Source organism: Phyllobates terribilis, unplaced genomic scaffold (assembly GCF_046119375.1).
Source record: "Phyllobates terribilis strain yellow unplaced genomic scaffold, ASM4611937v1 Scaffold_5__5_contigs__length_657084704, whole genome shotgun sequence".
NCBI classification, from domain to species: domain Eukaryota; kingdom Metazoa; phylum Chordata; class Amphibia; order Anura; family Dendrobatidae; genus Phyllobates; species Phyllobates terribilis.
In genome coordinates, this window is record NW_027362765.1 from 141,572,354 (window position 1) to 141,584,899 (window position 12,546).

The window sequence follows — 12,546 nt, forward strand, 5'->3', positions numbered from 1 at the left end:
TTTTTGTCCCAAATCAAATGGCAAGGCTCGTTAAAGGGTTGATACTGACTTTTAGAATTGCTACTTTCAATAGGTGGCACTAGAGTTCTAGTCTTCTTCCTCTCTGAAGAGGCAATTTACACATTTAATTTCCCAGAGGAGAATGCATGGCGTATAAGTCTCCTCACGTTCACTTGCCAGGCTTGTCACTCTCCACAGGAAGCCACCTTACCCCTTAGATCCCTGGCTCATCCTTTGAATGTTGTAATGGATAGAACAGATTTCCATTTGTGAGAACCATTCAGATTGCTGCCATCTGTTGAATCATTGTTTTTTTTTCCCGGGGGCTGGAGGGAGTCACGGAATGGAACCCCAAGGCTTGCACTTTTAATTCTTGATCTAGCGGTGTCATTCTTCATATCTTCATAACATTTTTATTTTCGTTTCCACAATTTCTTTTTCTGTTCATTAAATATTTTGTTTTGCATTTGGAAGAAATCCTCTACATCACCCATTGTCAAACTCCCAACAACCAGAACTTCCACTATCCCCAAAAGATCCCCTTCTGCTAGCACAATCACCCAGAAAAAAACTTCCACTCCGACAGTACCTCCAGCACGGATTCTTATGCAGCGGCCTTCCCCTGCAACGTATCGCCCGCTGGGCCCTTCACCACGGGCTAAGGTAAGGGGAGAACCATAATGAGTGCATCAGTTTTTATGGAACACATTGGTAAATGTCTATCTCAATTCAAATATCACCTACATTACCTTATGAATGGAAAGTACTAAGAACAGATTGAAGCTTGTGTATGATTCTGTCCACTTTATTGTCTTCAGATGCATTGAACGAATGGTATCAGACTTTTTACATTATTTGGTTTAGGGGCCTGCATGAGCCATGTCTATGAGTCATGTCTAAGAGAACAAAGTGGCAGGAAATCCAGGCTACAATGTTAAGAGTGTAGAGAGATAGTTGGTCTTTTTTGATGAGCATACTGAGTCCTGAACTTGCACATGTACAAGCAGACATGTCAGAAAAAAAGCAGATGTCAGACAGGAGGGTCGTAGACTTATACTGGGCCTACATGACCCATAGCCATTAGTTGATTCACATGATAGCTGTCAGTGCTTGTACTGTCATCTCTAAGAAAAGGAAGGAGAAACACAAGTGACAATATTTAGAGAAGATGGAGAGTGTGTTACAGGAACCACCCACTGAGCTCTGAACTTGTCAAAGCACAAGCAGACATGTCAGAGAATCAGGTCTTCAAAATAAATGGATCATTATGAACATCAGACACATTATACATTTTGTAAAGTGTACAAACATATCTAAAAATCATTTTGCTCATATAGTAGCTGTGAAGGAAGTTTTGGCAATCATTTTTGCCTACTGCTACTAATAAAGTGGGCCTCTTATGGTTCTTGGAAAGCAGTAAGATGACAAGACATCACTAGGACTCAAACCACAATAGATTTTAAAAATATCCGCTTCATTTTCCTGTTATTTTTTTGGGTACTGGAACATATTTTTATGGTTGGTATGAGCCCTAATTCTAGCATCAGGATCAGCTTGCAATCTGCATCTCTATGACACATCTACCGAGCTGTTGGATCAGCGCATTTTGGTATTTCAGAAGTAATTGTTAGTCCAGTTGTGCTGAGAAGCTGAGTGGGCACAAAAGTAAAAATTAGAAAAAGAGAAAAAAAATGCAAATGTTTATAATAAAATGGTTAAATTGTAAAATATTGATAGAGAACAGAGGTGTCCAGTGAAACCAAGCAGCAGAACAATGTAAAAAAGAAATATATTATTGCCATTGATTGCCTTGTGTGTTATTTATAACAGGACGGAGTTCATGATGGTGCAGGGGTTAAGCAGCCACCAGTCCGGAGCCCGGCCAACACAACCAGGATCCCATCGAAGACTCCCACAGTCCCTAAGACTCCCCCTAGTGGTAAGCCAGCAAGTACATATGTTTGTGAGAATCAGTGTACAGTAACATGTCCTTATTCTGCACAGAATAGCTTAGTAATGGAGCAGATAATCTGATTAATACATTTTTAAATCTTTATATCTGGTTTTCGAGCAGGACGTGTATTCTGCTGACAGACATGCAGGACGGTGGTGTGGAACTTGTCATAAACTTTTATGGAATAGATGAGGCTTGTATAAGGTGCCAGTCACACAGATATGTGTAGTGCACCATGCCGGCTCACAGCCTATTAGTTACGCCATAGTATTAGATCAAGTGGGCTGCCCAGCACTATGTACAGTGGATATAAAGTGTCTACACACATGACAAAAACCTGCCATTTTAACGGGTGTGTAGACTTCTTATATCCACTGTAAGTGCATCCCACAAGGGAAGACACAAATACCCCCCACTAAATAGCCTGGTTGCATCTTGCAAAGATGAAGAAATACATTTGGTATTAGTTGATATTTGATCAATCTCAGATTAATTAACAGAGATGTTTCTTTCCCAGCAATGAGAAGGGAGCAGAAGAAGTCTATAAACAAAGGTGATAGAGGTAAGAGGACGGTAATGTGTATTACTAATTAGAGGGTATGGTGCAGAAACCAGCAGACTCGTGTCCACTTTCCTAGGGGTTGTAGTAGGCCCTGCCATTACTTTCCCAGTAATTACAGAGCCCCTCTCCTGTTTGCCCAAAAGTACCTGCAGGTTCGCACTTTTCCCTAGACAGCATCCAGCCCCATACATTCAGCACTAGTGCCAACATTTTTTGGGTGTCTATGCCCTGTCGCAACTCTACTCCTGTTCCTCCTGGTAATACCCCCACCCCCCCTGGTATCACCCTCGATCCTGCCTTGACAACCCACTTTTGGGTAGGGTTTACATGAACCTCATCCCGTTTTGACCCACATGTCCTAAGAAAACAGGGACAGTTGGCAATTATGAAAATGCAAAAACCTTTCCCATCCACTACCATTATGATCACTTCTTAATGATCACCCCTTTAAGATTTTTAATTCTTCCAGCAGACTCTCCAAAATCTGGCGAAAGAAGTGGTTACAGCAGTCCGGGATCACCAAGTACACCTACCAACCGTTCCCGTACACCCTCTTCAAATATGCCACCCAACCGGGAGCCCAAAAAGGTTGCCGTTGTGCGTACACCACCCAAATCCCCTGCTTCGGTCAAGAGCCGTCTTCAGCCACTCCCCAGCCCGGTGGCACTCCCGGACCTGAAAAACGTAAAATCTAAGATTGGTTCCATTGACAACATTCGGCATCAGCCAGGAGGTGGCAAGGTATCTGGGTATTATTAGATATATTCTGATCAAAGTAGAAGAAAGTGGGCTGGGTGGAAGCATGGAAGGGCAGGAGGGAGGTGAGAATATTGGACAGGGTAAAGGGGAGAATTTTTAAAAAATACACTGATTCCACGTCTCATGGGGCCACATCTGTAACTGCATCTCATCTCCATATGACTAAACACTTCATTACATCTGTCCATTTAGCTGGTAAATTTCATCTTCTAACCCACTTTTTGTTCCTCCCACAGGTGCAGATTGTCCACAAGAAAGTGGATCTGAGCAATGTCCAGTCTAAATGTGGATCCAAGGACAACTTGAAGCATATGCCTGGAGGAGGCGCAGTGAGTGAAATTCTCCGTGTGCAAAGACCCTAACACCCAATAATGAACACACAGATACAAGCATCTATGACACAGCACAACACACACCGGACATTGATTTACCCATTGTAGTCGCTCGCATCGCACAGTGAAGACTATATTCACACTATGGTGGTAAAATCCCAAAAATGAGCACTAGTACATAGTCCTGGTATCTTTAACCATCATCTGATACGGATTTTGAAATACAGTTTGCAAAATGAAAGGGAACCTGTCATTAGGCTTCCCAGATCTAAACTGCTGCCACCACCTTCTGCATTGCTTAGGCTCAGTTCACACCACATCTGTGCCAACCTCAGAGCAACCTCGGCACCTGCTGTAAGCATGCTAACCCAATCCCTCTGCCTTTAATTGATGGGCTTGGATAGTAGGCTCATAGCAAGAACAAAGGTTAGTCCGTACCCTCCCATTGGGTCGCTTGATAGGGATTTACAGTGAGAGCCTTGTATGTACAGTAGGTGATCTCTGCAGGTATACAGGACTGTAAGGAGTGGATTGTTAGGGTACTAATTAAGTGACACAACTTCCTGTACTTACGTTTCATTGCCTCCTTCTCAAATGACTTCATCCCCTGATGTACTATTTAATCATTTCTTTATGCCGCTGAACCCTAACCTACTGCTACAAGTCTAAGTGCTACTGCTGCCTCTGACATGTTTTCCACTTTACAGGTGCTGATAACACACAAGCCAGTTGATCTCAAGCATGTGACTTCCAAGTGTGGATCCATGAAAAACATCCACCACAGGCCAGGTAAGTCCTATTATAATACCTGCATGCTAGTTTAAAGGAATCCTGTCGGCACAAAACGATTGTTTAAACCAAGCACAAACGCTCAGTGCACCTTTGGTGTGGCCAAACAGTTAAGTGTTCCTTTCCACCTATTTCTACCATCATCTGGCTCTTGTAAGGTCACAACTGTCAATCTAGGATAAGAGGAGGAGGAAATTAATGTAAAAAAGTAGGAATGAACTGTTTTGGGTACACCCAGGGTGCACTGAGTGCATGTGCTTGGTTTGAACAGTCATTCTGTGCAAACAGATGTCCTCTAAGCTGTTACTCTACCCCACCCTCATCCCTTACACTGCATATCTATGTGTTTAGATTGACTAATATGTACAAGTTCAAAAGGAATTTAAAGGGAACCTGTCATGAGATTCATGCTGCCATGAACCATGGACAGGTCTTCAGACGTTTTATCCCCACTCCAGTTGACTGATAGGTCTCTCCCTATGTGTGTACCTATACATGTGAGTCAAAATAAGCAGGGAGGGGAGAAGCTGACCAGGAACCTACCTTGGACTAGTCATCCAAGACACATAGTCCCCGGGCCGACTTTTCTAAATATATTTACTCTGAAATGGAAAACATAGCTGCAGTCGTGGAGCCAGTGTCTGGTTCATGCTCCTTGTGTTTGAAACTGCATGAATTGACTGATAGGTTCCCTTTAATGCATATTGCATTTACCCAACCAATGACTTTCATCTTTCTTACACAGGTGGAGGAAACATAGAAGTGAAATCTGAAAAACTGGACTTTAAAGAAAAGGGTTCATCCAAGATTGGCTCACTGGACAATGTCACTCACACACCCGGCGGAGGAAACAAGAAGGTACAGAGTGTCACCTTCATACTGCTTACTAAGAAACCTGGGCAGTAAAAGGATGTCCATATCAGGTTGTTTGTGACTACTGTCCACTCTACGTTGCCCCCTCTGGTAATCACAGTTAAGTCACACCTTGCAGAGAGGTAGGCCTGCTGTAGGGCTTAATAACCACCACTAACCTAAGTGAACCGTACTGCTGTGTGCACTAATGCGTTAGCAGACTACTTACCCCCATTATTGTGATTTGCCAGTTCTGGTGGAATGGGTTCACAATGCATTACCAGACCTCTTATAGTGCCATGGACGATTTACTCAGTAAGCAGTCACTGACTGGAGGGACAGGTGTGGATGCTTCTTGGTGCCCAGGTTTCTGCACTGTACGACTAACCCTTCTTCAGGCGCCGATGCTTCTCACAAGCGATTTCTTCTAGATTTGTGGAGCAGGCTCTGCTGTTGTAAGTACCGGCCTGCGGCTCTGCTCCACACCTCTCACTCTGCTTTCCCTATAGATCCACAAGTTGGGTCCTGTATCACCTATTCTTAATATTGATTTGCACTGCGCACTCAACTGCACAGATCAATTTCCCAGCACTTTCTCTGGAGAACATTTCTCTGCTTCATTTTTTCCAATTTTCAACACATGTTCTGCAAGACAGTACTTCTGCTGCCTCAGCCTGTCGCCTCTGCGGGACTTTTCTTGGACGTCCCATTCTTCAGCCCCTGTTTCTGACTGTTGCCTTTCTCTCTCACAAACCTATCCCCATCCTGCAAACATTGCTGCAGTAGATAGAAAATAAGAACCAGCTAAACTAAATTTTGCAAACATTTTTTTTGTATTTTTCAAGCACTGAGCTCAGCAGTGAATTTGTGATGTTCTCATTTACACCCGTCCTCCTTTACCCATACTATTATCTCACCACGCTAGAACATTCCCATCATTTTCAATTTCTTCAATGGCAGATAAATATCTAACATTGCCTAAGGACATAAGTAATTGTCAGATCAGAGAAGATTCAGCAGATCAGACCGGATTGGTCAGCAGCATTGTGAGCTGACTGTGTGAGAGCAACTTAATTTGGGTCATTTCAAGTTTCTGGTCAGTTTTCAGGATCTGCTTACTGCCTCATGGAGGGCAAGTGGTACACAGATGGTACTTACCTGCAGTCACCACTAGAGGGAGTATAATAGCTCACTCTATGTGACTTATACACTGCTCAAAAAAATAAAGGGAACACTTAAACAACAGAATATAACTCCAAGTAAATCAAACTTCTGTGAACTCAAACTGTCCACTTAGGAAGCAACTCTGATTAACAATCAATTTCACATGCTGTTGTGCAAATGGAATAGACAATAGATGGAAATTATTGGCAATTATCAGGACACCCTCAATAAAGGAGTGGTTCTACAGGTGGGGACCACAGACCACATCTCAGTACCAATGCTTTCTGGCTGCTGTTTTGGTCACTTTTGAATGTTGGTTGTGCTTTCACACTCGTGGTAGCATGAGACGGACTCTACAACCCACAGAAGTTGCTCAGGTAGTGCAGCTCATCCAGGATGGCACATCAATGCGAGCTGTGGCAAGAAGGTTTGCTGTGTCTGTCAGCGTAGTGTCCAGAGGCTGGAGGCGCTACCAGGAGACAGGCCAGTACACCAGGAGACGTGGAGGAGGCCATAGGAGGGCAACAATCCAGCAGCAGGACCGCTACCTCCGCCTTTGTGCAAGGAGGAACAGGAGGAGCACTGCCAGAGCCCTACAAAATCACCTCCAGCAGGCCACAAATGTGCATGTCTGCACAAACGGTTAGAAACCGACTCCATGAGGGTGGTATGAGGGCCCAACGTCCACAGATTGGGGTTGTGCTCACAGCCCAACACCGTGCAGGACGCTTGGCATTTGCCACAGAACACCAGGATTGGCAAAGTCGTCACTGGCGCCCTGTGCTCTTCACAGATGAAAGCAGGTTCACACTGAGCACATGTGACAGACGTGACAGAGTCTGGAGACGCCGTGGAGAGCGATCTGCTGCCTGCAACATCCTTCAGCATGACCGGTTTGGCAGTGGGTCTGTAATGGTGTGGGGTGGCATTTCTTTGGAGGGCCGCACAGCCCTCCATGTGCTCTCCAGAGGTAGCCTGACTGCCATTAGGTACCGAGATGAGATCCTCAGACCCCTTGTGAGACCATATGCTGGTGCGGTTGGCCCTGGGTTCCTCCTAATGCAGGACAATGCCAGACCTCATGTGGCTGGAGTGTGTCAGCAGTTCCTGCAAGATGAAGGCATTGAAGCTATGGACTGGCCCGCCTGTTCCCCAGACCTGAATCTGATTGAGCACATCTGGGACATCATGTCTCGCTCCATCCACCAACGTCACGTTGCACCACAGACTGTCCAGGAGTTGGCGGATGCATTAGTCCAGGTCTGGGAGGAGATCCCACAGGAGACCATCCGCAACCTCATCAGGAGCATGCCCAGGCATTGTAGGGAGGTCATACAGGCACGTAGAGGCCACACACAATACTGAGCCTCATTTTGACTTGTTTTAAGGACATTACATCAAAGTTGGATCATCCTGTAGTGTGTTTTTCCACTTTAATTTTGGGGGTGACTCCAAATCCAGGCCTCCATTGGTTAATAAATTTGATTTCCATTGATGATTTTTGTGTGATTTTGTTGTCAGCACATTCAACTTTGTACAGAACAAAGTATTCAATGAGAATATTTCATTCATTCAGATCTAGGATGTGTTATTTGAGTGTTCCCTTTATTTTTTTGAGCAGTGTACATTGAACTCAATAATAGAGAGGTGCTTACACTCCCTCTAGTGGTCACTACAAGCAGCTACAATTAGGACTGTAAGGGATTTGAAATTCCAACCCCATATAAAGATGGAATTAGTCAGCACTAGAACTAATATCCACATGGGGTTAAATGGCGGCTAGTCACTTTAAGATTGAAACCATTCACTTTATTGAGACAAAACGTTTCATGGAGAAGAGAGGGAAGAAGCCTCTGCTGATCCGCAGCTGTAGATCTGGTCTGGGTGCTGCTCGCTATAGACATCCATAAGCCTGTTGGCCGGACCGTGTTCTTGTGCTTACACACTGTCCGCACTTTCCCATTTGTGTATATTCACTGTGCTTTATACTCACATCCCAGGAGGTCTGGGCTCTGTGGGATCATAAACAGGATGCGGCCATCACTGCTGCATTCCTCCATAGCTCTAGTGTCCCTATCCTGCTGGTTTCCACACTTAACCCTTTGCTTTCACTGCACTTCTCATGGCATACTGCTCCTCCTCCTCTCCTTATATACATGTAATCAGTCCTCACCTCATCCTTCCCCAAAATCATCTTATCACCTTCAGAGAGAGAAAGGGAACGACGAAAAGTCAGGGGGAAGCGATTCCCCCACAAATGGGCTCTACCTGGGCCTTCCTCCTCCTCCCCCACCAGAAGAACTAGAGGTGCCCGATTTATTGTGTGAAGAACTGAAGAGCGGTAAGTACCATGTAGCAGAGGGGGAGTAAATGTTTCTCTGTGCACATATAATGAGAGCCCTACGTGCTTCAGATGTGAGAATGATTCAAAAAGGAAATATAGAAGTGAAATATTAGTATACATCTTATATCTAAAAGACCTTACACATGATCTATATACTGTATATAGCCATCCAACCAGGAGCAAAATAAATGGTGTATTAAAACAGTGCCACCTTGTGGAGTTACTGTGTACTTACAGCCTTTGTTTGGGCTCTTTATAGGGCTACATTCACACGGTCCGCTGAATTTATTGGATCAGTAACAACAGAAAATTACGGACATGATTGGCTCCTTGTGCTCGTCTGCATAGTGGATGGATGCAGGAGCTGCCTGCATTTATATGCACTGGTCTGGGCTGTACATTTGGGCCAGACTAATGCAGGTAGCATCTGTGCCGTGTGCAAAGCATTCTACACACCGACCAAAATATATTCATCTGAATGTACTTTTATATGTAAAATTTTGGTACCTTGTGTGAACAAGAGCTAAAAATAAAGTGCAGTTATTTAAGAAATATTGGGTTGTGTCTGATATTGCAGCTCAACCTTATTGAATGGGAATTGTAATACCATATACAACCAGTGGACAAGAGTGGTGCTGTTTGTGGAAAAAAATAAAGTTCTCCTCCACTCTTAGACCTCTTTAAAAGTGGGTGATGACGTTGCGCAAAGATTCTGCGGCATTTTCACCTATCTCTGACACAGTGGGTGGAGCAGGGACGGGGCTTGGTGACCCCCACTTGCCATATTCATGATGAGTGGCGGTGTTCCTTATACCACAAATCTTACTCTAGTCTTGCACACCACCCTGCCCCCTCATCAAGACCAGCATGAAAAACGCCGGTCTTGATGAATCAGGTCCATAGTGTCACAAATACCGGGATTAGAGTTGGTGCAAATCTATTCATAGGAACTGGTCCATTGTCTACATCAGTAATCTGTAGTCACTGGACAGGATCCCTGAGAACCACCTCCTAACTAGAAGCATCCCAGCTCGTCTTTTGATTATCTGGCCTGGCATGACATCATCGTGGCGAGACGAACATGTGACATTGTGACAAGCTGGCTAATCAAATGAAGAGCCACAGATGGTAGGAGAAAAGCCGCAGTTTTCACAGATTACTGACAAAGCCAATGGACCGGATCCTGCAAATCGATTCACACTAATAGTAGCAGGGATGTATTTACCTAGAGTGAAAGATATCACAGTAATGTATATTACCAAATGGGAGTATGAGCTCAGGCAGATACCAAAACCTGAGACATGTTTCGCCGGCAGGCTTCATCAGAGGGTTTTCTATCCCAATGTAATAATAGCGTTTGTAAGCTTTTGCTATCACACAAATTACTTACTCATTTGTATTTGTTCCTTTTCCAGATTGAGAGCCACAAACTGTCTTTCAGGGAGAATGCCAAAGCTAAGACGGACCACGGAGCAGAGATTGTCTACAAGTCTCCCGGCCCTTCTGGAGAGACGTCCCCCCGGCGTCTCAGCAATGTCTCCTCTTCCGGCAGCATTAACATGTCTGATTCCCCACAACTCTCCACATTGGCTGATCAAGTCTCTGCCTCCCTTGCTAAGCAAGGCTTGTGATGAGATAATCTCTGTACGGGAGCTGGTGGTGCGAGAGACGTATCCAAGATTTAAGAAAAAGGGAAAGTTACATAAAATTGCCCACACCCAATTGAATAATGAAACTGTCTCTTGTATACTTATTTATTACACGTCCCATCCTTGGAGGAGCATCTCCACCTACTCACTAGTAGCAGAGGGGAGAAATCTGGTGTATTCATTGATGTTATGTATATTTGGTTTTCATTCTAAGACACAAAGGGGTGATAAAGGTGAGTGCCATATAGATCTGCCATTTACATTGGGTTCCTAGGACAGAGCAGAGTCTTAAGCATGGGCAGGGACGCAGCATCCATCATGTTCACCATGTAAGGAAGAGACCACCCCCCCTTGCTCAAAGGGTCTTTAATTATTTTGAGCCACCACTGCAATAGTTGCTTCCTAATACCATTAGGGGGTTGTCCAGGATTAGACAGGGTCTGATTTTTCATCAAAAACAGCGCCATTCTTCTGAATAGGTTGTGTCTCGTATTGCAACGCAAGCTCATTCCAGCTAATACAGGAGTGGCGCAATGTCTGAAATGAACCCATTTAAATAGTAAACTTTCAGAGGCATTACATTGCTATAACACACAATTTTCATTATCTTATAAGGGGAACTTGTGTTGCATGATTGCAGACTCCCAGACTAAGAAATAGACATGTTAAGTCTGTAGTAAACACTTGCTTTCCCATAGTCTCGGCTTCAACGAACTTACACTATAGGGACAAGCCAAATCTGTATTAAAAGCTTTTTTTTTTTCTTTTATAGTCTGCACTGCCAAATCTGTAATACGACTTCAAGACGCCCCCATGTTTCATGTCTTTAAGATAGCACCCCAGCACTGGCATGCATGCTGCAGGAATAATAAGGCGTTTGGCACCTCCGGCAATGGACAGGTTATTCCACTCTTATAAGATTAGAACTTGTGTTCACTTTTTTCGGGTGACCTCTGTCCATCCCTCCAGTACATTTCCACCTTGCCCTGAAGTTTGCTTGTTCGCTGATCTCTTGTGTGTGATTTATAACGGAACTGAAGAATTCGCAGTGGCTGCTATCCTGTTTTTTGAGGGTTTTTTTATGCTGTCCTTCCTCTGCAGCCCCTTCCCTTTCTAATTTCAGTATTGCCTTCCTTTCTCCCCTCTGTTAACGTCATCGGTAACGACTCCCTCCTTCCCCCCAATATACACCCCCTTTTCTCTCCATTGTGTCTGTGGCTGTCCATATTCTGTGTCGTGTCTGACCAGCTGGTTCACACGGTCTGTTGCTGTATAAGTGGATTTGGAAATAAAGTTATTAATACAACATAGGTCTCAGGGGCTTCATTTTGGTTCTGGTAGGAAGAGGGCACTTTCACAGTCACATAGATTTATTTTTTTTAGAGACTATGTTCACGCCATAATTTTCAGAAATTGCAACTTTTAGAAAAATACAACCTTAACATGTGAACAGAGCCTGCTTCATGCTTAATCGTCCTTTTATTGCTGTGGACTAATGCAGGGAATATAGTACTGCTACTGCAAAGAAGTCCATCAATGGAAAGCGAATCTTCAAAGTAAGCACAGGCAATCCGTGCCACCTTCTACGTCCTTATTTTCCATCTATCTCCACCCTCTTCTTCCTTGATTGACAGCTCCTGTTTTACAGGAGGCAGGAGGAAGATAAAGATAGATGGAAAACAAGTATGTAGGAAGGTGCAGTGAACTGCTTGACCACGGCAAAAATGCATTGGGCGCCTGTGCTTGGTTTGAACAGTCATTCTGATGACAAACTCCCTTTATTCTCGTTTATCTATATACTTACCATGATGTCACAATATTAAAACTATCTGCATGATACTAAGTAGGTTCCCCATGTGTCATCAAAGCAGCTCTGACCAGTTAAGACATCCAACTCCACAAGTCCTCTGAAGGTGACCCGTGAACCTGGCACCAAGATGTTGGTAGCAGATTTTAAAGGTCTATTACTTTCAGTGAGTGTCAGCACCAAATGACTGTTCACACCAAACAATTCTGCTTGGTGCACTGTTAGGAGTTGCCAAATTGTTTAATGTACCTTGCCACCTACTTTTTTTTTCCATATATCTCCACGACCTATATCGACAGCTCTGGTCTTACAGAAGGTAGAGGAGGATTAGAAA

At 44.1% G+C, this 12,546-nt stretch overlaps 1 protein-coding gene across 10 annotated transcripts in view; it reads left to right on the top strand.

The window, feature by feature from the left end:
- Positions 1-11,711, top strand: part of MAPT (microtubule associated protein tau) — a 101,282-nt gene extending 89,571 nt beyond the window's left edge. For 6 of the 10 annotated variants that reach the window (XM_073683104.1, XM_073683106.1, XM_073683102.1 and 3 more), the window contains 8 exons: positions 475-663; positions 1,831-1,939; positions 2,472-2,516; positions 2,986-3,257; positions 3,512-3,604; positions 4,315-4,396; positions 5,142-5,254; positions 10,172-11,711. In XM_073683104.1, coding sequence (XP_073539205.1) covers positions 475-663; positions 1,831-1,939; positions 2,472-2,516; positions 2,986-3,257; positions 3,512-3,604; positions 4,315-4,396; positions 5,142-5,254; positions 10,172-10,387 — 1,119 coding nt within the window. In that variant the 3' untranslated portion in view covers positions 10,388-11,711. Of the gene's footprint in view, positions 1-474; positions 664-1,830; positions 1,940-2,471; positions 2,517-2,985; positions 3,258-3,511; positions 3,605-4,314; positions 4,397-5,141; positions 5,255-8,620; positions 8,754-10,171 lie in introns of all 10 variants that reach the window. The other 4 variants (XM_073683109.1, XM_073683110.1, XM_073683108.1 and 1 more) reach the window with 4 other exon arrangements.
- Positions 11,712-12,546: the final 835 nt, after the last annotated feature.